This window comes from Chaetodon trifascialis, chromosome 10 (assembly GCF_039877785.1).
Source record: "Chaetodon trifascialis isolate fChaTrf1 chromosome 10, fChaTrf1.hap1, whole genome shotgun sequence".
Taxonomy (NCBI): domain Eukaryota; kingdom Metazoa; phylum Chordata; class Actinopteri; order Chaetodontiformes; family Chaetodontidae; genus Chaetodon; species Chaetodon trifascialis.
Genome location: NC_092065.1, coordinates 11,059,819 through 11,087,594, shown reverse-complemented (window position 1 = coordinate 11,087,594; position 27,776 = coordinate 11,059,819). Strand labels below are relative to the sequence as shown.

Genomic DNA, 27,776 nt, shown 5'->3' with positions numbered 1-27,776 from the left:
ATCGCGTTAAGGCGTTAACGCAAATCAATTTTAATTTTCTTTTTTTTTTTTGCGCACGATTAACGTTCTTTGTGACCTAGTGAACTTGTAGTTTTTTATAAGTTGTGGCCACTGCTAGTAATGTTACAAAAACTACGGGATCTGATTGTAAACCGGAAACAAAACAATGGGCACGCCCCACGAATGTTTTGGTCTTGCCTGCTCGCTAGCTGTGAAAGTGTAGGCGGATGTCGAGTGCAAAACGCCAAAATGGATGCGAACAAGATTCTGAATAGAAAGTTTAGTTTCAAACAGTTGCCAGATGGGTCGACTCACAAGACCAAAGTTTGGGCAGAGGCATATGGATACCGCAACTAAAAACAAGCTTACTGCAGCCATAGCCAAGTAATGTTCATTCTTTCTTTAGAGAAATGAGAGGCTGTGTTGATAAACCTCTGGTGAATAAACAGAAGAGCATCATAGTCTGACTGCTTGTATGTTCAGAGGAAACTTAAGAAAGGAAAGTTTAAGCCATGGTTTAACTGCACTATAGGCTGAATCCTAGTTTACAATGATGTGCACTTTGTAACTTTATTTTGTATCACCCTGTTTTGATCCCTTAGAAAGGGTTGTTGAAGGGGCTTTTTTGTAACCAAGCATTTATTTTTTTGTCATCTGTTTATTGACAGTGTTAAATTGTGTGAGATTTGAGTCATTCAAATGTGAATGACTGCTCAAAATGAAAATGTTAGTGTGAAATATAACACTACACATTGTTTTCAATAAAAAAACATTTGCACAAAGCAAGCCTATCCATGTTGATAACAGTATTAAAATGATAATTAATGGCACATAGATAGACAAAAATAGATAAAAAATTAATTATCTATAATATTTTGCGATTAATCGCGAGTTAACTGACATTTATGCGATTAATCGCGATTAAATATTTTATTTGATTGACAGCACTAAAAAATATACACTGGACTTGTTTCTCAGCATTTCATTCATTTTTGGTTGGTTCAAGTTTAGATTATTTTTGAAGATACAAACTAAAATAAAAATCATAGAGTAGGGGCGCAGTGAAGACCTGAACACCATCCGTATTCACAGAGCCTTCGCTCCAGACTAATCAGATGGTCTGCATTGGAAAAGTAAGCAGTTACAATGACCAAAGCACTGATAGAATATCAGTACAGGGAGAAGAAAACACTAAATTTGCTAAACAAAAAAAAGAAAAAAAGAAAAAGAAAAAGAAAAAAGAAGAAGTGTATCAAGTATGTATGATTGTTAAAATAATAATAAAAAAAAAAAACATAATAAATAGGAGGACATTATCATTTAAATCCCTTGTTTTACACCAACTTCCTGCAGTTATTGTGTTCACTATTTGGGCTAATTTAATTCAATTTAATACATTTGTTATCAGCTGCTGTTACTGTTATGCATTGAATATAATATCAAATATCCATAAATCATGTCACTTAGTCAGGGACTGTAAGTTTAGATAGATGATAGAAAATGAGTCCCTTGAGGAAAAAGGTTGAGAACCATTGGCTTACTCAAGCGTTTATTTGCACCACTCATACTGTATCTGATCACAGAAGGAGACAAAACTGAATGGATTTACAGTATGAGAAGGAAATGCTGTCTAAGAGGAAGGACCACACTTGATCCGTCCAAGCTATCACCTCCCATCTTCCAATTATGTACTCTATATTCTGACAGCGCCTACTCACTGCCACACTTTGCTTTTTGCAACCATGCTCCATCCTGTCTCTCTATCTCATTCTCCCTTTAAGGTTAGTCTCATGAGGTCTCCACTTTCATCAGTGGAGAGAGTGGCAGGACTCCAAGCCAGAGAATCCAGATTCTTCCTCCATCTGTTTCCAACCAAGCTACTACTAAATCTGCCCTTCTGTCCAACTAGCTTTATTTCATTACTACAATCATCTCTGTTGAAAATAAATGGACATTGTGGTTCTTGCTTGGTGAAATGCCTGTTGGAAGATGCATCTATAAATCTATAAAGTTAAAAGTGATGCAGGGATTCTGTAGAGACAAGCGAGTGGGACCACCAGGAGCGATTCAATTCCAGGGTGCAGTGAGGCAGTGCTCAAAGTCTCACTCACCACCTCAAAGACCACAGTGCAACTCTACATTTTGTTGCTACATCCCAAAGGAGACAACTGACAGTGTTTGAGGATCATGTCCTTGTCCCCTAATTTGCAACTCCTGCTGGTTGGCTGAGATGCCTCCAGAGAAGTGTCTTTGATATGAGGAGAATATTGTAAACCTCCCGGTGAAGTTCTTTGCTGAAGCAGCTGGCAACACTGTGTGTATCAGAGGAAGCACATGGCTGTCTACTCTGTCCTCAGGCCAGCAGTGGGAGTCTGCAGTAAAAATGGCAATACGATGACAAAACCAAACAGAGGAGAAAAGGGGGTTAAAGCAAAACCCAAATAAACTCTATGGTGAACTGGGTGGACAGGGACACGTCAGGATCCCATCCCTGACAGATTGCAGCAGACTCTCAATTAATTCTCTACTATCAATGAGCATGCCAATGGGAGATCGGCAGCCATGCTGGTACAGCCTTACCATTGCATTAGAGTGAACTATCTGATAAAGGACACGGAGTACTCCTTCGCTGTCCTCTGCAACCTGCTGTCATTAGAATTTCTCTGTTTTAAAGGCTGAGCACAGCCCACTTCCACCAGTCTCGTCCCTCCCGAAGCTGGAGATCACAGCCAGTCTATGGATTCCCACACCCTCCATTCCAAACCCTGCCTTGAGTGACAGGTGACACAATGATTTAGAGTTCCAATTAGTGGCCCAGAGGAGTCCTGAGTGGCTCTTGCTTCGTTCACCAGAGCACCAGGGGACTGCTGGCTGCTCACTGCTCTCATTATCATTTTGAACTCAGTTTAAACAGGAGGCAGGAGGAGATGTGCCAGCGGACACCAGGGGCAGAACACACATCTTAAAACATCTCTCCTCCCCGTACACCACATAAAAGCGCCTGTCTGTGAATGAAATTTTTATCAATCGGTTGCAATAACCTTTGTTCTACTGGAAATGACAGCTTCCAAACTGCTAACAATAGCAGTTCAGTTACAGTTGTTAAGTGCAGAGAGAAGTTCGACCAGCCAGGGGGGCTGGAGGGGTGGGGGTGTGGAAGTTCAGAGCCTGTCTTCTGAGCACAAGCAATTTACTGGTGACTGGACTCATGGATAAAACGTCATGCAGCCGCAAATGACCACATGGATTTTGTTGCATCCATGGCTGCACCGGATTCCACTTGGGTTCACCCTCGTGGCGCAGAGACCAGCGGTTGGTCCGCTCTCAAGAGGAGAAAGGCAGCTCTCTCATTAGTTGACTGATTCATATTCCTTCTGAGCTGTGAAGGATAGAAGTCTGTATGTGGAGAATCATTATTAATACACGGGCTGTCAGTCCATTGCACGAGAGCAGCAGGACCTTACATAACTACACAGCCAGAGGCTGTAACCAGACCTGAGCTGCTGAGAGGCAGCCAGGTCGTCCTTGGCCAAGGAAGTAAATTCATACCTATTAGTATCTTAATGTAATTGGAGGGCATTTTTTCCAGAAAGCCTCTCGCTGACACAACATTGATCAGCCTGGAACCCATTGAGACTAGATGCAAATGGCACCACTAATTACCAATCAGTCTCACTCCTTAACAGTTCATCTAACTGCTGGAGGAGTGACTGCAGTTTAAAATTCATTCAGCAAGACAGAAAATGAACCTCTGAACCTTTTTGATGAGGCTAGAAAGCCCTGAGAGATAGGAAAATGATTTGTTTTCACCATCTACAAAGGAGGACTGGAATGTGTTTCTAATGTATTCATATTTTAGAAACAGAATCTGCAGAATCTGTAGACATCGGGGAGAAATGTTACTGTCTGTACATTCTGCAGATTGCAAAGGACAATCCCTGACTAGGTAACATGTAATCACTTTGTCCCAGTCAAAAAGAGCATGTCCAATTACTAGAACTAAATCAAGCGTGCAGGAGCTCAGTCTGCTACAACACTTTGCTTGGTTTGCCCCCCGATGGGACTCCAGAACAAAGATGCAGCGGGGAGGCTTAGTCCTATCAGCTGTCCCCTGGGGAAGTCACTTCACCAGCAATCATAGCCTCAATGCCATCATCAACAGCCTTTTAAAAGCCCCACTGTTTCATAATGATAATGTGCCAGGCTTGTGACAAAAAGTTACACACTTACAGGTAAGAGCCACAATCAAAGCCCTACCTTTATAATAAAACCATCTGTGTTGTTTGCGCAGCAGTAGCTTTGTTAACAGCATCAAAAGACTACCACGAGTACTCATTCTTCACCCTCCTCCTTCAACGCACAAAAACACGCCAATCCTCCATATGAGGTGTGTCTGTTCCCATCTGACTGCCTCCTTTTCTATCCAGCTCCTGCCCTCTAGGTCTGTTTAATGGATCTGGCAGCCCTTCCCAGCAGCCGCCAAAGAGAACAGGTGGAGCAAATTAAGACACAGTCTGCGGCCCCGCTCGGTAGCTCAATTCACCACAGTGGCCCGCTGTAAGACACAGGCAATTTCCACTGAAATGTAATGTTGGCAGAAATGTACCCTCTTGGTCTCTGTTGCTCTGTAACTTCAGATTGCAAGACAAGAAATACAATCGGAAAACTGATTGAAGTTACCCAACTAATTTGACAGCTGTAGAGGGGGACAATGTGGCTGCACAAAAACTACTCAAATGGAAAAGTATATAGGTCGAAGATTCAATTTTCTCCCAATTGGTCCAGGAATATAGATCTAAGGTGGCTCTTCACTTGTATCTCTAGTACTACAAGTTAGGCATATAAGCCATATTTGTAAAATACCCACGACTGATTATTAATGTCCTGGACTGTAGAATGAATCATTTAGCAAAGAATTTCTAGTGGAGCAGTAGAGCACATCCATAATAAGGCAATAATAAAATGCATCACCTTGCGTCTGCCTGCCTGTGTACAAAAAGCCTCTAAAGTAATATTGGGACCACTTCCAGAACATTACGACCACAATGACGCAAAACATTTTACTACGGCCACAAATAACATGAAATATAAATCAAAGCAACAACCTTCAAGTAAAGCTCATATACTAGAAGGATGAACTATTTCACAGCATGTGGTGTGAGTTATATTATAGACACAATACAGATGCCCTTCCATGATTCTCCTTTTATCATTATTATTTCATAAATCTACAGATTTTTAAGTAGTATGACAAAGATTACAAGGAGCAAGGTTACAATGACAATTAACCTATGGAGGTTTTATAAAAAATTCATGTAACCATGAGTGTAATTACAAGTTGACATCCCATAATTACAGCAGCGATTAAATTAAAATAGAGAGCAGTGGCAACATCTTCAATGATTTTTGACACAAAGGTAAGACATTTTAAGGACTGAGGGTTTTAATGTGTCTTAAATGCATTTTAGGATTTTTCTTCCTTATCTTTCTCCTTTACTTACTTTCCCTCCTTCATTGAATGCTGGTTCTGTGTTGGTGTGCGTAACATAATTGTGCTAACATTTAGGCATGTTGGCTCTCTTAGATCTCATGAGACCAAGTGAAGGTCAAATAAAAGAAAATAAATAACAACAAAAATTGCCATGATAGCAGCCACTGACTTACACAGAATTAAATGGCAGTGAGGGTACTCACCATGAACCCAGGGGCACACACACAGGAACCTGTGACAGGATGGCAGTCAGCTCCATTGGTGCAGCTGCAAGGCAGCATGCAGCCTTCTCCATAGTATCCAGGTGGGCAGGTCTCATTACAGTAAAGCCCTGTCCATCCTGCAGAGCAGGTGCACTCACCAGAAAGTGGGTGGCAGCTACAACATAATGAGAAAGAAAGATGGCACAACAACAGGAAGAAAAAAAGTGAGGCAAAGTTTCAGCTCTGAGAGTATCAACACTTCATTCGTGAGCAGGGTCAAAGTGTGAAATCTGCTCTGCGCCAACAGCAATTCATCCATCTATGTGTCTACGTGCTTGTTTCAGATAGATGAGGTGTCCCTTTTCTCCTTCGTTCTGTAATGACTTCTATGGTCGGTGCCCAACTCCAGACGGAATCAGAGCATTAACATTGCATTAACTATGAATGCTGCTGAGAAATTATGAATGAAGCAAAGGTCGCGATTAAAAGCTAACTGGATGACATGGCTAAGAGGTGTCCAGACTTCAGAATGAGTGCTGGCTTCGAGCTGAGATGAAGCGAAATTGGGCTGGAGAAGCCTTTTTTCATACAGAGCTTGAGGGCTTTGCTTCAGGCTTTGGTCAAAGTGAAGCTGTGTGTGTCATTGCACTGATGTCTCACTTACCTCACGGTGTTGGTGGTATTACAGGGGCAGTACTTGTCACAGATGAGGCCATAGAGGCCTGGTGGACAGAACCTCTCTTGGCAATTAGGGCCTTTAAACCCAGTTTCACACAGACAGGCTCCATTGATGTGGTGACATTTGGCCCCATTCTGACACTCACACCTCTGGTTACACTGAGGACCAAAGCTGCCCACAGGACAGTCATCCTGACACCTGGAGGAGACATTACACTGTCTTTTAAATTCATGCTCTAAAAATGTCATGTACATGAAAAGGGATTAGAGTGACGAATGGTAACATGGAATTCAAATGTTAAAAAGGTCACAGCAATTTTGTACATGTGACAGACTAAAGGCATTACAGCTGAAACAACCAGCTGATTAATCAATCAGTCGATCGACAGGAAATGAATCAACAGCAAAGCAAAGTGATGATTTGCTCATTGACTCTGTTTCATATCCTCATAAATTGAATATTTGTGGTTTTAAAACTGGTGGTCATCATAAAATAAGTTACAGATTATTCAGCAATGAGAATAATAGTCACTGGGATAAAAGAAAGCATACAATTTATATTATTCTGATGAAATATGAATGGTAATTATATCTTATATTATTTATGGCATAATTGCCTCTTTCATTATATCACCACTGCTGATAATCTACAACTTAAATATTTTCATAGCAGAAACTGAAAATACTAAATATCCATTTGGGATATGTTGTGTTCTATTATTATTCTATTGTCTATTATTATCTATTCTATTATTGTTTCTAAAATTGTAACTCTAAAAGGAAGAAATACTGAATGAATAGTAATAATTGTAACTGTGAGCATGAAATACACTTCATGGCATTTGCAAAACGCAAAGTTTGTATAAGTATTTTAAAAGAGTCGCTATTTAAACTCTTCACTGACTATTGCAATACAGTAAAAATCTTAAATTATTCATAGTCTTTTTATATTTTATAATTTAGCTCATGAATATTTAATTGAAAATATTGTCTTATATTCAAGGCTGACATGGCAGAACTTCAACAAGTACATGACAGGGACGCTGTAAAAGCAGGCCCCTGCTATCAGCAGTCAGGGCTTCAGTATCTCTGCAGGGGTTGGCCAGACTTAGTAATCGTCATCAACCACAGAAATTAGAATAGCCGAGGAGTTTCTCCACATGAAGCACTGCAGTAGATCAGAAAATTGATTTTTTTTTTTTTCACTTAAATATACTGACTTAAGTATACAATCCTAGTGGAGTATCAATCTCAAGAGCCTAACAAAGCGATTACAAATAGCTCAATTACATTACAAAATGGGCAAGTTATGGTTCATGTTTAAATTACCGTGTTTTAGTTTTATCAGGGGACAATGGTATTATTGTACTAGACAGCAGAGGGTGGGGGATAACACAATCTCAGATTATTCCTGGCAGGTTAATTCACCTGCCACTTGCAAAATGAATGAGGGCAATTTTACAAAATAATAAAGTAAAGGAAAGGTCTTGTCGAGGAAGTGTTTCCATCCAAGAGACAATTGCTTTAGCTGAACTAATAAACCCAGGCTGCTCTGGGCTGCTCTGGCAGGCATGGGGAAGTGAAAAGATCTGTGGATTTCAATGAGACCTTAATATAAGCCCATTACTTATAATTAATGAGCAGAATCCAAACAGCATGTAGCCCATGGTGAGATCAATGGACAGGCTGAGAGTGGAGGGGGATGAAGGCTGAAGACATGAAACCTTGCAGGCCAGCATGAAGTACAAGATTAATTAAACATAAACACCCGTATTAAAAGCTTCCAATCCACCTTCAAATGGACTAATGGGCATTTATAAATGCCTATTTCTCTTGAGCGTGAGACTATTCCAATGTTTAGTTTCTCTTTTAAAAGAACAGCCAGGTTTGTGCCTTGCTGGATGTCAACAAAGAGAATAGGTCAATGATTGACTTTTTAATGTGTAACTGTTGGTGTGAAACCATCCCTTTGCATTAAACACTAATATCAATAAATCATGCCATTGTCTGACCTATTTTCAAAGTTAGGAGTACAAAAGTTTGCAGAGTACTTCATGGAAGGCTTTTGAGCATAACAATTAAGCAGTCAGTCTGCCAGCGCTGTCTGCCACGTACCTGCGTCCACTGAAGCCAGCTGCGCACTGGCACTGCCCTGTGATGTGGTCGCACAGTCCGCCATTGCGACAGGAACAGTCCTTGCTGCAGTTGATGCCGTGTTTTCCAAGAGGGCATGGCTGGGCACAAACCGAACCCTTTGAAAAACAGTGCAGCAAAGAATCACATGAGTTACATATTGTATTGATACTTAGATCATTTGGACACACTGTTTATACATTATTTAATTCAAGAAATAATCAGTGACAATACGACTCAAAACGACACAATTCTTCTATTTCCACACATTCATCTTCAAAAAGATCGACTTAATGCAGAGTTCATTTTCACCTGGGAAGTGGTTACTGATTACTGACCTCCATACCATGCAATGAATAGCAAAGACACCAGCACCAGAATATTGTTATTGTGCTGATTAACCAATTATTTTAGCTGTATTGGCAAGTAATTGATTAAAAGGTGATATGATAATGAGATATATGTCTTGCCTCAGATACGTTATCATGCCATTTATATTGTGATCCTTTAAAACCTCTGGCTGCTTTAGGTACTTGTGGGCAGTGTTGAAAGCTTTACCTGTTACAGTTTTGGGGTTTGCTTAGTCTGATTCCTGTTTTAGTTTTGAAAGTCACTCTTTTCACTTCATGTTCTGTTTTAGATCCTGTGAGTGTTTCTCTCTGCCAGTTTTCTTTATCACCTGTGTTTTATTAGTTAATTAGCCTCTTAGTCCCGGTTTGTTCTTCGCTCAGTTGTGGTATTTCTCTGGAGTTCTTGGATTTCAGCCTGCTTCCTGCTTGCTTTTGTGAATTAGAATTAGCTTAACATTGTTAAAGCTCACTTTTGTTTTTTCAGCCTGTCTGCTTGGTGTCCTGCATTTGGGTCTAACCCCTTCTTTCCCTGCACACCTGCATACACAACTGGGACATTACAGCAATATTTGAATCTTTATAACATTTTGGAATAAATGTGATGAAGAGTCTTGATTTGTCAGGTTTTTAATTTACTCGATTAGCTGCAAACTGGCATTAATATCTGGTTATTTCAAATGCAATCAGTTTCTCAATTGAATTTCCAGAAAAATATATTAAATCATGACGTATAAGCACTGTAATAAACATAACATCTTATCCATAACTTCCACCCCTGTACCAAAAATCAAACCAGGCAGTGATTTTAAAGCATACAGTAAATTTTCAAAGATTTTCTTTTTGCTTCATTTCCCTTATTCTAACGTTTGACAGTAGAGATAAACTGCAGAGAGTGCAAGGAAGATGACATGCTGACGTGTGGAGCTGGGATCAAACTGGGAACGTTGCCTTGAAACACTAGGACACAGGGATGTAACAAACACTTTATATTATTGACTGTGGGTGGCCATGTTCACTTGACTTTACTGTGTGAAGAGGGGTTTGAGAAAGCATGCACAACCTCCCCACTAGGAACTCCATTTTTTTTCCTGCAGGGAGTAGAGAATCCCACGTTCTCATTTATAATTGAACGCAGCATATTGATCAAGGTTCTCAACATGTCAGACTCTGCTGTAAAGAGTACATTAGAGATATAAACGTCTTTTTCCAGAACACCAACGATATTCAACCCTTTTCTTCCCTCAGGCCTTTTTTGCTCATCACCATCCCACCTTAACTGTGACCTACCGTCCACCCGGCAGGGCAGGAACAATCTCCAGTGATGTGGTGGCACGTTCCTCCATTCTGACATGGGCAGCGCTGCTCACAATGAGGCCCATGGCTACCGGAGGGGCAGCGCTCTCCACAGCTGTCACCACACACAAGTCAAGAGTCAAATGTCTCAGACACATAACTTGTGTTTGCCTGCAGTTCTATGCATCAACAAATAACGCTGAGACAAACAAGAAACAATGTTTCTGAAACACCAAAGAGAAAGTTGCAAAAGAATAAATATGATGCTGGTACTCACAAAGCCCCTGAGTACCCCGGTGCACAGATGCACTCTCCTGTCTCATGGTTGCAGGTGGCACCATTGAGACACTGGCAGGGTAGCTGGCATGCCTTGCCATAGTAACCATGCTCACAGAGCTCCTCACAACGCCATCCCTGGTACCCATCAGTGCAGACACAGGCACCTGTGATGGGGTTACACTTCGCCCCATTTTGGCACTGACACCGATTACTGCAATGAGGTCCCCAGAAGTCACTCTCACAGCCTGCAGGCACAGAGAGAAGTGGCATTAGCTAGAGCAAAACAAAAGAGAATATACACCAGGAGCTATCCTTATAAACTGAAATCATATGGAAAATAAATGCAATCAAGTAACAAAATGACTCAGAAATGGATTCCTGTGGTACATGTAATAGTTCATCATGAATAGTGAATGTCCCCAGAAATGACTCCTGCAACTAATTAGTGTGATACACTGTGAAAACTTTCCTACAGTGATTCATAAGCTTTATAATCTTGACATTCATCCTCAGCTTGTGCCTGTATTATTCATTTTCTATCAATTGAATTAAAATATCAGTTTGTAACGAAAATTTGTTTTTTAGCTTAAACCATAATTCTCATGCTATTCTTATTCTTTCTACTGTCAACAAATCCCACAAAAAGATCAAAACCACTGTGCAGCCAGATATGTCTTATTCATCTGTGCCCCAGAGCTCCATTGTCATCCAAAAACAATTAAAAACACATCAATGAGCCACACTGTTGCACTTGGCAACATGTTTCTTCATTAACAAGAACATTTTGAGTCAGTCCCACATGCGGCACACCACCGCTTTGATGTACCTAAATACTCAAACAAATACACACAAATTATCCTGTTTGAGTATTTGCTGCAAGGCACAGCAGTTAAAATATCACCGGGGTCTGGGTCATAGGTCGCAGGAGTATATCCAAACATGCCCTGAGCAAAAAGCAGAGGAACACCCCCAACAGCCTGCTATCCATCACAGAGGTAACTCTGACAGTCACACACATTCAGAGAAATGGACACACAAAAACAGGGAGAACATGCAAACACGAGCTAGAAATCAAAATGAGACTGAGTGTGTGGCCACTGAGCGTCTGTTTCACACCTATGAATACTGCAAAGCTTCTGTAAGACATCTACTGTATAAAGCCAGCAACACTGCAGAACAAAATTCATATCTCCTGTCAATACGAGCTTTTCACAACATTAATCAAACTGTGACCAAGTGACTAAAGAAAGCTTCTGGCTGAAAAATACACTGCAAAGAAAACTGATAAACATTACAGCTGCTTTACAGACAGGCTGCTTTATCAAGTTAACTCTTGAAAAAAAGAAAAAAAAAAACTTTTTAAGTCAATAAATACATCTATTGGACAGGGCCATACAAATAATAAAACGAATAAGGGTTATGACATTGCTGTTGATTTTCTTTCCTTTTTGACTCATTCAGACTAAACACTGTGGTAGCCTATCAGTCCTGTATATGACCTCATTAATAGCAACAAAAACATCACAGTTATTTAATTGTGATACATATGGCAAATGTGCTTAATATTCATCAAAAATAAGACAAAAGTTAAACTTTTGATTCTCACATTTTCTAATGAGAAAGTTGTCTTTCCTGACAGATCAATAGATGGCACTTTGCCTTTGAACATTAGTTAAATGCTATCCTTATCTTCCAGGACGACCGCTAATGCTAGGAGCGTATCTAGCTGAGCTTTAGTGCTTGCAGCTGTAATTTTTTCATTACTATCAAAGCTGGCTTAATCGGTAGGGAAAACAAAACATAAAAACAAGCTAACAGACAAAGTGCTCAATGTAGTGTTATTACAAAGTGGTGAAGCTAATGTGTTACCAAGCAGTTGCCCACTGTCCCTGTTCCCACTTGTTGACACAAAGCATTGTTGTCAGTCGTTCAAACTTTTTCTGGTCACCTAAAGTTAAATTTTCACTCTCAGTTTAGTTGTGTTTTGGCCTCCACAAACTATCTGGGTCCTTAGTGAAGTCAGCCAACAGCAAACTTCAATGTATATTCGCTAACTTTAGCTAATCATTAGCTAAGGTTAGCCTGTTATTCGGTGCTTGGTCATTAGCATACTCTGGAAGTTGATTAGAGTAGGGCTGCAGCTAACTATTATTTTCATCATCAGTTAAGCTGGAGATTATTTTCTTAATTAATTAATTAATTGATTAATCCTTTTTATATAAATTGACAGAAAATAGCGCAACATGCACATCACAATTTCCTTCAGTATGTTTTAACTCAAATTCCTTGTGGTTTCCTTATAGTAGGATGACTAAAACTCTGCGTTACCAACAAGTGCCATGAAAACGATCAAACAGGTGCAAAATTGAGTTCTGTCTCTGAGAAACTGGCAAAGATGTGCACTGTACCAGGGTGAGTATATGTGATGTTGACATACCACAACCATGATAGAGAAAGGTCTTAATAACACCCTGAAATGAATCTGCAAAAAGGGAAGCAAGCTGTTCGCACCTCTCAGTGACGAGGGGAAGAGCAAAGAGGATGCAAAGATTAAGAACACAAGGAACGAGAGATTTTTCAAATATAACAGTTTGTTACTTGAATGTCTTTTAACACCTTTTTCAGGTGCAACTTCAGCAGTCAGCTGTCGACATGGCCAACAGGAAAAAAAATCTTCAGGTACTGGAGGCTGTGAAACTATCAAACTGCTGTAACTCTGATGACAAATGCTCACTTTGCAGACTTCCCTAAATGTACTCTTAACTGTCTTGTATTATTGAATTCGGAGTAACAGTACAAAAAGGCTCAATTTGAATGAGACAATGTTCATCCTCTGTGACAACTGTGCAAATACATAGACCCCGGGGGTGTCATTTCTCAAAGACGAACAGCAAAATCAGTCTTGCCAGCTGTATTGTAATATTGGCACTCACGAAAATTGGTGAAGTTATATAACCTAGCTGCTTTACATGGTTAATGTAAACAGCTCAGTGATAGCACTAAGTGGTACCTAAGGGAATGATGTAAAACAAGCAATTCTCACTTTCCTCAGGGGATGGGCTTGCTTAGAAAAGCTCAATACGTCCCATAAACTGCAAGCAAATAGCTAATCTTCAAGGTTAAATGAACAACCAGCTTTTATGCGAAGAACAATCGGCACTGAGCTGGGGTAGCAGACAGTCTTCACTCTCACCAGGGACATTGTTCTTTCGAGAATCTAGTGGTGATTTAAGTGATTGGTACAGCCTTATGTCTCTCCAGCAGCAGCGGTGGCGGCTGTATTGCCTCACACAAAAGCCCAGCTTGAGATCCAGGCCAGCACAGCAGCCAGGACGGTGAATATCCCGCTATTGATTCCCACATCATCGCGGACTCAGTTGTAAATGTAAAGACACTACGCCCCCTCCCTGTATGCTCGCTTTGCCAGAGCTGTGATCTGCCAGAGTGGGAGCTTAATGAACCCTGTTTCATGGTCGGCACTGAAGCCTGTTTTTCCAGGTACACAGCAGGAAGATGATCAGCCCTTCCCTGATACAGACAGGTCTGCCCTGAAGGGGGTCTTGAAACACCGGCTAGTGCAGTATTAGTTCTGCGGGTCGGACAGACTAGAGGCCACATTACAGGGCTTGCATTGATTTGATCTAATCTGCTCTTGGCCTCCAGTCTGGCATGAATGAGTTCCCTGAAGGTTGAGCTGCTGCCACGCAAACGACCCTGGCACATTAAATCTGAGGTGTGTGCGGGCGGCTGGGGTAATGGATGAGCAGTTCAGCTGCAACCTGGTTTAGCACTCTATAAGCACTCATCAGAGCTCCCTCAGCTCAACAGTGCTCCCTCAGCACAGTACAAAAACAGGCACTGCCTATATAGCTGGTGGCATCATCACCTCGGGTTCCAGCTTCAAACCTTGACCACTTCAACACAGAGTGCATTTTATATTCCTACATGTATAACTCAAAACATGATGTCAGTAAAAAAATACCTAGAGCGGCAGAGAAAAACTGAAATAAACCAAAATCTATCCAGCGCTTAATTTGCAGACTTTTCTGGTGCTTAGGAGCTCAACAAATGTTACCATTTGAAGTTTTAAACCTTCTTTAGCTTGCAGTTAGAGGCCTCAGCACATTGAGAGCAAAGCCCATTATCTCGCTGTCTCTCTCCTACACAGAGGTTCTCAAACTTTACCCAGTAGTCTCTCACTTCCTAGCTCTGACAGCATTTAACTGTGATTAAGGAGTCAGAGTTCATGATGAGCTGCGGGCGAAAACAGAGAGAAACGGCAGAAGAAAGTAGCATGTAGCATGAAGGCTTGTGGTTCTAGAGAGCACAGCTAAATTGTCTGAGGTGATGAGGACCCCCTGTGGGTTGTGGTGTGTAGGCAGCGAATCCCACACAAGTCTGAAACTAGAGAAGATGCAATCCAGCCCATTAACTGGTCTGGCCTGGGTCAGTGAGCCTAACCAGAGGACACACACTAGCCAGCCCGGACTCTCAGAGCTCATAATACATAACAGTTAGAATGTGGATAACCTCACACACTGCAGGGGAAGGTCCAATCCCAAGGAGCTGGGTATAATCCCCTTGGCTGGAACAAAACAGATCACGTTGAGGGGCACTGGCAGATAGTAAACTTCTGAAGGTGATGTCCAAAGAATGGGCTGAGAGAGCCATCGTGGTGGTGCTGAGCTTTGAAGTGTACTCAGGAGTCTGCATGATCAGGGGCTGTCTTCAACCAGATTAAAACCGAACAGCTTTCCACAGCTGACTTCATTCAGAAGTTCTCCTGAACTTGGCCTCTTCAGCAAAATGTTTATTCTCTATGAGGGGGAGTCTGGGCCGCAGAAAGCTTCTCAAAGCTAAATTCAAAATGAAGGCCTGAGTCAAGCTCATTAAACAGCAGAATGTCTCTCCACATTCAAACGGCATCTGAGTTTTCATACTTCATTTACTCAGCAGGACGCCGGGCAAAAGCAGACTTCAATTGGAATCATGGCTGGGCCGGTATGAACGCCAGCCACTTGAGGTGGTCGCTGCAGACAGTCGCTTGCTTCTTTGCCAACTCCAACTGGAAAAACCACATTATTGCTATTGGAATATTTGGCACACGGCCAAACTTCACTCCCCACTGCCAGAGCCACTCACTGTCACATAACTATTATTAACACACAGTGCTGACACGGGGAATAACTTAACTCATACAAGACATTAGAAGGTAGAATGTTCTGGCTCCTGAGAGTCTTTTCCTCCCTGGTTAGTCTTTAGCAGAGCTTGTGGCAAAGCAAAGTAGCGTGACTCATTGTCTTGACGAGTCTCCTGAATTGCCTCACGAGAAGAGTGCACCTGAGTTTCATATTGTGTGATTCACACTTTGTACCGCTAGCTTTGTTCTTTCTTTCTTTTTTTTCATGACGGATCTGAATTTTCAAATTACACTCCAGTCCATGACCACAATTAATATTAGTCACTATTTCAAAATGGCATTAAGAGAAGGGCTTTCTTCACAGATTTTAAATGTTAAATTGATCATATTTAAAGGAACAATGAAACAATTCTGCCTACAGTTTAGCTGACACAAGAATATGTTATATTCTGCTCTTCAGTCAATATGAGCTATATGTAAGAGGAGTTCAATAAAAGCCCGACTCAACATTCAGCTATTCATCACAGCTTCCAGACTCAATGACACAGACTAACAGAGTGAAAAGCAGACAGGACTGGGACCAGGGTCTCGAGGGGAAGTGATGATTGTTGTGTAAAGTGAAAAATTTGCATTGAGTGATAAATGTCTCTCATCTTTGTTAAACATGTGGCTGTAAAAGCTGCCAATACCCTACAAGACAGACCCCACTGTTCCCTCCATGTTCTGCTGACACGTATTATACTGTCATTTATTAGTTCTCAGAAAACCCAGACAAGACAAGCAAATGGTTTGGATGCATCCCTGTGAGCTTGACAAATGAATTTCTAAATATACAGAAGAAACTGCCAATAGTCATGGGGGCAGTTCTGCTGAATTGGAATAACAGCGTGCTGCAGCCTCTGCTGTTGGGCGTGTCGTTTGTCCTGCCCTAATTCATCTTAGCTGAGCCCCTGTGTGTTCACGGTCCCCTGGGGAAGAGAGCAGCACAGAGCCAAGCCCACAACACAACATGGTGACTCTGAGCAGAGTTTGGTGCTCAGATAGTTCACTATAATGCAGCATATGCTCCCTCCTGATACCACCTTGCAGCTGGATAAGAAGTAACAGGATCTGACTGTTGCCTATTTGGAACCACAAAACTAATGAGTGAATAACTTAATTTCTTTTAGGGCTATGCATTACTGATTAAAACGACTAGCCTGGTTGTTAATCGTGTGGAGGATCATTTGTCCAAGTTCTATTCAGGATGTGAACCTGGATCAATACGAGCCCTAGAGGTGCCAGCTGGTTCCTCTGCAGTGCTTCTCTAACAGGGTTAACAGGGCCAGTGGTTGACCAAGGCAGACAAGGCCAGGTCATCTCACACTACACTCTAAACAAGCACTTAAGAGTGATGTGGCTTAAAAGAGTGGCCCTCTCTTTCTAATAAAACAGACTGTGTTGAGCAAGCAATGCGAGCAGGCTGTGAGGGATGCTTTTGCATCAGTGCGGTAAACCAGTCACTTGTTCAACAGAACCTGACACGGCTCATGAAAGCTTCTGGATCAGCAAATTGTTACACAGCCCACTGCTCCTTCCAATTAATAATTTACCCTTCACCCCGTCCTGCAGAAAACAAACCCTTTGCTCTCTAGCCACAGGACAACAACAAAAAAGCAATCAGAGCAGAAGTGGACGTTTATCTACAGTACACACCGATACACAGTGACTGGAGTATAAATAAAGCCACAACTGCACTGCATCACAGACAACACACACATGAAAGCAGATCAGTCACGGGCGAAGATGTAGCCGCTCAGAAAACAATGTCAACCCGATACAACCGACTGTTACCACACTTAATTTGCACACATTGATTTCCAATTTTCAATTATTAATTTTAATTAGGATGAAGTAGAATGTGCCACAGGGCAACAACAGTCAATTTGAAGGGACGTGGTCACAGAGTGGAGACTGATGTGTACTCATATAATGCCAATAGGGGCATCCCCATCAGCATTTGACGACGGTTTGCGGTGGCACTGATGCAGCTGTGTGTGTGAAAAAAAAAATCAGATTCTCAGTTTGCACAGGCCAACAGCAGCGAAGGCGTAACTGGAGGAGTGCATTTACTCAAGTACTGTATTTACGTGTGATTTTGAGATAATTGTACTTCAGTATTTTCATTTAATGCTACTTTATACTTGTACATGTCAGAGGCAGAGACTGCACACAACATAGACTGACTCCACATCTACACCAAAACATATCATCAGTTAGTCAGTCCAGAAGTCACCCACTATGATATTAAAGCTCTTACTTTTACCTTTTACTTTTAATTTTTTTTTTTCCAATACTATTGCCTTTTACTTCCTCGACCACTGCAGCTAAACGGGGTAACCCTTTGCATTCACAGAAGCCACACCCTCTTAGAGGAGAAAGCCAGAGCTGATGTCTTGTTTACGATCAATACAGCAATAAATAACTAAAAGAAGAAAAAAGCTTAAAATGGGTGTTACATTTGATAATGAATGTGAGAGGATGAAATAAATAGCATTATAGATTCTCACGACTGCTTCGTGAAATAGAAAATGAGCATCAAATCAAGACGAGAAGAGCAAAACCAAAACAGAGAGAAAATTCAGCCCAGTTCATTAACAGATTATGATTTATTGTAATTACTGTATTTGAGTGCTTCATGTGACACTGAACAGACACGTCTGTTTTTCTCCAGACAGCGGAGGCAGAGGCAGTCATAGGTGAATCTAGGACTTGCTATCAGGAGGTGTGAGCTTGAAACAGATTTTTTAAACCAGTTTGTTTTAACATCAACATGACATCAATTATCCATGTACGTGCTGGGCTGCTGTACTGAAAATAGTAGGTTATAAAACAGGTTTTGTTTGGTGCATCACCAAATGAAAGCCCAAAAATCAGTGCCAGTGCATCATCACACACTACACAGACAATGTAACATCCTGGAGCCTGCAGCTGTGCAGGCTACAGTCCTCAGAGTAGCACACGGTACATTCAATATCAAATAACAGAAAAACATTCATCTCAGCATATATCTGACACAAATGATCATCAGGCACAAACAGCCAAAACTAAACAGTCCTGCAGTTAAATCTGGATCTTTTGATATGACTTGTAAAAGATAACTTAATTATCTTTATGTATTATAAATTTTACATTTCAACGATTTCCTCTGACAAGCAGGTTAAATGTGTTCTTCTATAATCAAAACAGCTGCTAATGAATTTTTAGGTAATTTACAGGTCAGCTCTGGCAAATGTAAACAGTATGTCCATGCTAATCCACCATTCACAACAAAAATCTTCTACATGTGTCTGAGGTGAAGGTGTGCATGCCCACAGGAGGAGCTGCTGAGACAGATGACTGCAGTTACATTATGTGCCCTGACTTTCTGTACCTGAAAATTTACCTCAGTATTAATTACCCAAAGTCTTTTTAAAACCAGTTATTTAACCCTCCTGGGGACATGCGGCTGTTAAAAGTTGTCACTTTGATCCTTGATAGAGAACAGCGGTCAGCTTGAATTCAGGGCAGTTATATTGTACTGTTCCAGATCACTTATGCATCATAATTCAGTTCACAGCTGACTGCCAGTATGTTCAGTATGTCGCACATATTATTGCCATTTTATGCTCATGTGGTGGGCTGTTCACATTGATTGCTGTCGTTTTCCCTCAGAACTACAAAAATGCAGACCCAGTAGATTTAGCTATATTTTTTCTTTGGATCATATGTAAAATACAGTCATTAGTTGATTGTGCTGCAGATGAAGATTGAGAGGGTTTTCTTTTTTTATCAAGGTGAAAGAAAACTGAATTCTTTTGTAACTAACATGAATCCAACATGCGTGGGAGCAAACTGTAAAGGCAGGGGCAGAGCAGAGATACCAAAGGAAAAAGGTGGATTCTCGGGAGGAGGGAAACTTTAGTGCTGCAAAATGCTGTAAAATCTTATTATCTTACTTTACCCTCAACACTCATGACTTCTGCAGCTATCCAGGATAAACATCTGGCCTGACAACATAAAAAACCACCATCTAACTGTCATCAGGTTTTGAGACTTATCTAATTCAACCCATTGAGAAGAGCAAAGGCAGGAAACAAAACCCAGAATATTTTTCGTGTGACATAAAAAACGCGGCAGAATAAATGTTGCCATTGTGCGTTTCTGCAAACCACTGATATGGTGACATGTCTTCATGTTCTTTACATCCAAACTTTATATTTCAATTTTCAAAATTTATGTTATGACTGCACTGTGGTTAAGGTCTGGTTAGGTTTAAGAACAAAAAACAATTGTTTAGGCTTAGGAAAATATGTTTTGACTTAAAAATACCCACTTTAATGGCCATGAACATGACTGAAAATATCCCCACATATCATTAAAAACACCTGGTTTTGTCACTACAAATAAGGCTCGCACAGTCGCCTCGCCTGGCTGTCACAACACCCCCATCCCATCCAACTCATACACATTTATCAATAATATGAACTACAGAACTTTGATAACTATTGTAGAAATGCTAATATTATACATATGAAAAGCACAAATTATCCATGATTTGCAGAGATCGATGGAGTTGACTCATCGCGATAAACTGTAGGTGGAGTCTGAAAACCACTGCATCATTGCAGAAGAAGAGGGCGCAACACAATGTTGTAATTAGGAGTACCAGTAGAATCATGTCTTTCATGTTTCATGTCTTAATACAAAAAATTTATATAATAACCATGATGCAAACATGGTTATAGTAAGAAAATGGGCTTTAATATCTTTGGTTAGTCTTAGTCTGTGATGAAGTTTGCACAGTTTCACCAACGCTTTGGTTTAAACCAGTTTAAAACATGAAACCAGTCATCAATATACTCAATTCAATATAGAACTTTGCATTATAGTTTGCTTCTTTACAATTAAGGATCAATATTATTTGTCTTTATGAGGAAGAAGACACCTGAACTTCTTTTAGCCAAATCATAATTTAGAAATTCAAATACAACTAGAAATGAAACTAAATGAAGAATTTCCAGAGAATAAAAACTGCAAATTTACAAAGAGGACAAACAAAATCTAAGAGCAAATAAAATAGCAAATAAAATGAAACTCTTACTAATTACTTTCATCATTGCTTGGTTTCCATGCCTCCATGTACTGGCCGTCTACAAGCAGATCAGCCATTCAAAAACAACCATGTGAGGCTGTAAGTAATGCAAGTTCCACCTATGCAGTGAGTATATTATTCTCATGGGATTCAAAGTACTAAAGCACTAAAACCTGTCAACATACACAGAGAAGTGTATGAATGCAAATGTAGTAGAAGTTATTATTGATCACGGCTTCATGCCTTTGACCATTTCTCTCTGTGGAATGTTTTGTGAGCAAACAGCACTTAGTTGTTGACTCAAACCAGTGATTTTATGTGTCCAACATGTCTCAGCGAATGGATCTGTCCCTCACTGTAAACACAAACACCGTCCAGTTTCAAGACGGACAATCAGCGCGCCTATCCACCCACCAAATTAATCCGCACAATACAGAAACACATACGCTCACACAAACACAAGGATAATTGCTTTTTAATGATCTCACATTATGCAAATGCTCATCATGAAGCCATAAATCTTTGGAGGAGTTTATACCTGTCTCACCACCAGTAAAGCCAACAGACTGACGCTTTATATTGTATGAGGAAAGTTAGAAGTTTTACTGACTTTTACTGATCTCCACTGACTTATATGAGCAATCATATACCCCAATCCTGTGCATTTCAATGACCGAACTGTCAAAAAACAAGCCAAAAATGACCAGAAATGTGTCATTTTAACTTTTAGAAAATTCTGCTAGGTGAGTGATATTTATAAAAACAGGCAAAGTGTGGTATAACAGTGTGTTTAATAACCTACTAAATTAGTGCTGGAACCTGTGAAATATTCCAATATCTGAAAAATGGAAGTTTGGAGACCATAGCAGTGCATAATGCTCAATTAGGTATGAAGAGCAGCAGCGGTGGATGGATAGATAGCTGGTACAATATGAAAGGACTGAAACAGGAAAACATCTCTAGCCTTTGATTAACACAGAAAAACTGTAGATTAAGGGTTTTTCCTTTATACCATCATCTCTCCAGGATAATGCGAGCCCTTTAGAGACATCTCCCAAAAAGGAAAAAAAAAAAAGAAATCCTGGAGTTCATCTCAAATGAACCGCTGGCTCTGAAAGCAGTGTTGTTCTTTCAGTCTCTGAAACTCGCTAGGCCCATGAATTATTCTCCCCGATTCTCAAAGTCAAAGTGAAGTGAAAAGTATACAACAGCAACTTAGGGAGTATTGTGTGTGTGTGTGTGTGTGTGTGTGTGTGTGTGTGTGTGTGTGTGTGTGTGTGTGTGTGTGTGAGAGAGAGAGAGAGAGAGAGAGAGAGAGAGAAGTTAAAGAGGCAGCTAAGAAATTAATCGAGCCATCTGGGATGAGCAGGAGGTTCCAGCACCTGTCAGCATGGGGCATAAATCCTGAATCTCAGTCCTTGTGACATTTACAATGAGTGACGGAACAACGTTTAAAATATTTAAAACAAGCACAACATTAGATTTAATCACTGGTCACTTTTGATTAAACTGAAGTTGTCTCATTTAAGGACAAACAGAAGACACAAAAGAAAAAAATTTCCATCCAAAAGCTCATTTCAAAGTCAAAGCAAGGACCATGGAGATTGATCCGTGGACCTTAACCCTCTTTTTGTTCTGTGGCGGAGGGCGATTTTGTCATTCATACTACAGTATGCCCACGCCTGGAATGGAAGCGAGTCCCAGGAACATGTCCCAGAATCATAATACAACTGAATGTTTAAAGTGTGAGGCTGAGAGAATCACATGGTGTCAAGTTTCTTTGCAAATGGAATTTCTCAGGGGGGATTCATCACTTTGACGATGCGTGTGCCAGAACCAGTAAGTCAGCATTTTCTGTCTTTTATCCATCTAAACTCAATTGAAAGGTCTAATGAAGTGCGTGCCACAGGACATGATTAACTCCTATAGGTCTGTTTTTCTGCTCAGACTTAACATCGTATTGGCTGACGACATGTGCTCAGCTGGTCCCTGCAGAAAGCGGCACTGACCTTGTTTTCGTCGTGTTTTTACAGCTTTACAACTAATTTTGGATCAGTTTCTCCACAACACAGATTGGATCCTCATGAATGCATCCTTGTGTCTGGTAATGATTACATTTCCTCTAAAATTTCCCTTGATCCTTATCATCCAGATGCCCTTTTGTCGATGTTTAGATCCCATGCTACATTTCTTTGTTCCACTGCGCTCTAGCTCTGCGATAGCGTCTCTTCATGTTTTGTCCTTTTCCTTTTTCCTCCCTGGCAAAAGCCACCAATTTAATTGAATTTCTGGGCTTTTAATGTCTGCATTACTCTAATCAGACATGAGGAGAGTGGAGTTGTTTATCTCGACCTTGGTAGAATTAGCAGAAGGGTATTTGTAGAGATGTTAATGCCCTGAAAAAACCCACAAACTATTCTGCAAGATCGTACCTGCGCTTGTGTAGATCAGCAAGTCAAAGGTGCTTATACGCATCCAGACTGACGTGTACTCCAGCGTCAGGGAAAAAGCATGTCCTGGTGACAAAATGCTGTAAACTGAGCTCACACCAAAGACAAACAATACTCTTCTGTGATTCAAAGACCAAAGCACTGCCTTTTATATAAAACAATAGCAGTGAACACAAATACATTTTATATGAATTGACCCAGCTCCCAAGTCTTTTTCTGCTCTCTGACTGTATAACATTAGGAGGCTAGCGCATGATGATTCATCAGTCACAGACAGGGGAAAGATAGAGCTGCCATTAAAGTAAGGTGCAGCCATTCAACTATCTCGCACAAACAACATGCGATATAACCTTCTGAGAGGGTGGCACGACTGCAGGCGAGGCAGAACACAGTGGAATGCAAAATACAACCCCAAATACCCTAGGGCCCGGAGGCAAATTTGATTAAAAGTTTGTTTTTCTTCACTCTCAACAAACGGAGGAGCTCGTCGATGCGGCACTGACAGTTAATTGGACTTGGCAGGGCCACGGGTTCATTCGTCAGCATTGTGTGGGGCTTGCCTAGGAGGAGCAGGACAATCGATGTCCCTCAGGACGACCTGTAATCACTGCAACACTCCAATGAAGTCCAGGGTTAAACATCAGGAGATTGCAGGTGCACCAGAGGATCTGAGAAAGACTGCTAATATGCTCCCCACTCCCACAGCAAACCAAGGACACTGCAACACAGCACCCAAAGGACTGTGGTGATCCCTCGGAACAGAATTACACCTCAAGCTATTATTCTAACCAAAATTAACATGAAGTCCTGAGAGGTGATGCGGGTGTCAATAACACATATTTTGCATATAAAATACGACATGAGACTTTGCATGTGTGCAGTCGAGATCCCAAGCTGGGGTCAGGACACCCACAAGGGGTTTCAAGTTGCAAGGGGTCCCGAATGATTAAGAGGATTTTTGTTTATTTTTTCAGGCTTGTCTCCAATCTTTGCGTTTTCCTTTTCTAGCCTTTTAAAAAATAGTCAAAGAAAACAAGGAAGGGAATTGCTCTTTGGTTGAACTCATCACAACAGGTGGACATGGGCCACTGATTATGTGGGTTTACAGACGGATGTTTGTCCTAAGGGGTCACAAGCTGAAAAAGTTGGGGAGTGATTGTCTGGATCAGTGGTAGACAGACGAAAACAACTCTTAAATATCTGGTACTGCTGGAGAGAGCGTTTTTACATTACCGCATTCTGGTGTGTGGAATTACAGCATGTCTACCAGACACTGAATTGTAAAAAGGTCATGAAAAGCAATGATCAATAAAAAATCAATTCAATCTTTGGAGACAAACTTCATAAACACAGCAATGGACCAAAAAATCAAGTGTGACTTATAGACTGTGAAATGAGCCTAAAACAGCTTTGTTCTACATTAGTATTCAGGAGATATCTTATCTCTCTTTACTGTTATCATAGCATTTCAGCTATTTTAGACACACTGACCTTCTCTTAAGGACAGGAGATAAGGCTTTTTAATGTCCTTATTAAATCAAACCATCCATACAGACTCTCAGAGCTGGGTAGTGTGTTCCAGGACACCTTAACTCTCTCTCTTACTGACTAATAAGCATCATGGTGATAATGACCAGTGGGACTGGATGTTGTACCTGCACTATTCAGAATGATTGTGTCACCCTCACCATCACCACAATATGCCATGATTTCCACCTGCCCTTTGTGCTGAGGTTCATATGCATGGAAAGAAAACACACTCAAACACACACACACACACACACACACACACACACACACACACACACACACACACACACACACACACACACACAGTTATGTTTCCATAGTTTTTGAGGATGTTACATGCAGACTTAGCTTAATCATAACCATAACCACTACTTGCCTAATCCTTACCCCTCCGCTCACCTTAACCTAAACCTCGGCTTAAACCTCAACTTTAACCTTACCCTAAACTTAGTCCGAGTCTTGACCCTATAATTTAATGATTTATGTTATGGGGACTTGCATTTTGTATCCAAAAGTAAGGCAAGTCCCCACAATGTGTGAGTGTATAAACATATTTATGCCTCCAAAACATAAGTAATACACATGCACGCACACACACACACACACACACACACACACACACACACACACACACACACACACACACACACATGCAGACACACACACACACACACACACACACACACACACACACACACACACACACACACACACACACACACACACACACACACATGGCCACACATTTTAGGCAATGTCCCAAAGGTAATGGAGCAGTGAGCTCTTGGGGAACAATAAATCCTGGTTAATGGAATACTGGACCAATGATGCTTATATGTACAGAAAATATTAGACATGAATGCTGGTGTGTGTGTGTGTGTGTGTGTGTGTGTGTGTGTGTGTGTGTGTGTGTACGTCAAATAAGTTGATGGATAATACTAATGCAAAACCTCTTCAAAAGATTGTGATGGTTGCTTTCATAGAAAATATTTGAATAATATTTAATTCATGATCACCACACATTTGTGCATATGTGTGTGTGTGTGTGTGTGTGTGTGTGTGTGTGTGTGTGTGTGTGTGTGTGTGTGTGTGTGTGTGTGTGTGTGTCATCAGCAATAAAGAAGCCTACAGTCAACTATGGCGCGTGTGCCGCAAATCATTTGATGGACTCACCATCAGTCAGTTGATGTCTTGGCACAGTGATTTACAGCACACATTAGTCATGTGAGTCACTACGAGACATGTAAGGAAAGATCTGAGAGGCATGCTGCTACATTTTGAGAAATCTCTGCCAGAGCCTCAGCAGTGACATCCACACAGTTCAATCTGTTCTATTTAACAGCCAATAACAGTGCTCAACTCAAACCAGCAAAGTTCAGTCCTTCCTAAGTTCTTCGTGACTATTAGTACCAGTCAAAGTGGTGTTTTACTAAATCGTTAAAACTTAAGAGGTACCTGAGGTAGTGAAGACTTTAGGAATTGGTAAATCAGTTACTGTAAAACATCTGTAGCGCAGTCCAATCAAAAGCAATCAGCAGTGTAAACAGGAAGTCACTGCAGCAGCATGAGCATCAACTTAACAGTTTTAGGGAGTCAAACAGCATATTAAACTTAAAGGAGGGTTTTTTTGTTTTTTGTTTTTTTTGCAAGATGTGCTCACATGTATAATAGAAACAGGACAAACAGCGATTCACCCACAAAAACACAGCCCTATAGCACTGCTAGCAGTCAAAAACTCTGCAGGGTACTTTCAACTTGTTATTGTTATGTAGGCATGATTTTTGTGGTATTTATATATGAAAACACAGAGAAAAACGTGTGTTTCAGATTTTTATGTAGTGAGTGATGAGTATTTATGCAGTTTATAATGAGTGGAAAATATCTGTTCACACAAACCTACCGACTGTCATTTAGCCAATTAGTCAATTAGCATAACAATTTGAGATGTATTTGTGTTTGTTGGGAGATACAATTCAAAATCTTCCCAATTTAAATGAATATTTTGATTTTAACCCTTCAATATAGTCTAGTCCTCAATTAATCTACAATATTAGCAAGCTACTGTTAGCTTTGTGAGCTGGTTCAGTTAATTACGTAACAATTATATCTTGTATAAAGCTACTTGTGTAAACATCTAATAGCAACTAATCTGTATGTATGTAATTTCTATGAATTTGTTTTTGTGGGGCAACACATTTTTATTTAGTCATGCGTACGATTATGTTCAGGCCAATCCCCTCATTTATTTCACTGAGACCACTCCAGTGGTGTAGCAGGGATACACAGTTGTGAAATCCTGTCTCAGAGTATTATAAACCATTGTGCAGAGTTTTGGTATAATCTGATAAACCTTTAAACTCATGGATTTGATAGTCTGTTCCTCACACTGGACCTCCTGGATCATATTTGACTGTCTCACCAGTGTCTTAAATAACGCCTGTGCAGCCCCTTAGGTCAATGCAGGGCTGTATTTGCTCTGAGTGCTAACAAAATCTACAATTATAAACATGAGATAATAAGGTTAAGATTGAATTTCACTAAAAACTGGTGCAACCAGCTCCGGTTCATCAGTACAATGTGGAGAAAGAGGTGATATCTCAATGAGCATGAACTCTGCCGTGGAGAAGATAAATAACACTGTCACATACATATATAAACTGGCTTCAAAGCTCCCTGGGAGCCCAGCGTGCCATACAAAAACAAAACTCTGTCAACACTGGTGGGCTTCATGCATACATATGGAGAAGTAACTGTGTAGTATGAGGAACTATAGATCGGTCCATCTCCTGTCCCCTCGAGAAATAGCATGCTTGGTGCTTTGATCTACCAGAATGAATGAGGCAGTCGGCATCGACTGTTACAAGCAGCAAGGAACCCCTTTCAGAAAGATACAGTTGGAATATTTATAGGTCTCCCAAAATGTCTCTCTTTGCATGGTTTTATAATGAGGAATTCAATCGAATCAGACTTCTCTTTTAAAAGGTGGTGCAGAGATCAAAACTCACTTTTCCTGTTTTTTGTTGATATGGGGCCAGAATTTTCAAGAAAAGCTGTTTTTATACTGCTGTAGACATTCAAAAGACACACACACATAAACACACACACAAAAACAGAAT

The 27,776-nt window shown here is 40.7% G+C and overlaps 1 protein-coding gene across 7 annotated transcripts in view; it reads right to left on the bottom strand.

The window, feature by feature from the left end:
• The window catches only part of megf11 (multiple EGF-like-domains 11), a 70,403-nt gene that overhangs the window by 15,355 nt on the left and 27,272 nt on the right, over window positions 1-27,776 (bottom strand). For all 7 annotated transcript variants that reach the window (XM_070972978.1, XM_070972979.1, XM_070972982.1 and 4 more), the window contains 5 exons: window positions 10,426-10,672; window positions 10,143-10,263; window positions 8,488-8,624; window positions 6,359-6,571; window positions 5,695-5,869 (listed from right to left, as the gene is read on the bottom strand). In XM_070972978.1, coding sequence (XP_070829079.1) covers window positions 5,695-5,869; window positions 6,359-6,571; window positions 8,488-8,624; window positions 10,143-10,263; window positions 10,426-10,672 — 893 coding nt within the window. The remainder of the gene's footprint in view (window positions 1-5,694; window positions 5,870-6,358; window positions 6,572-8,487; window positions 8,625-10,142; window positions 10,264-10,425; window positions 10,673-27,776) is intronic.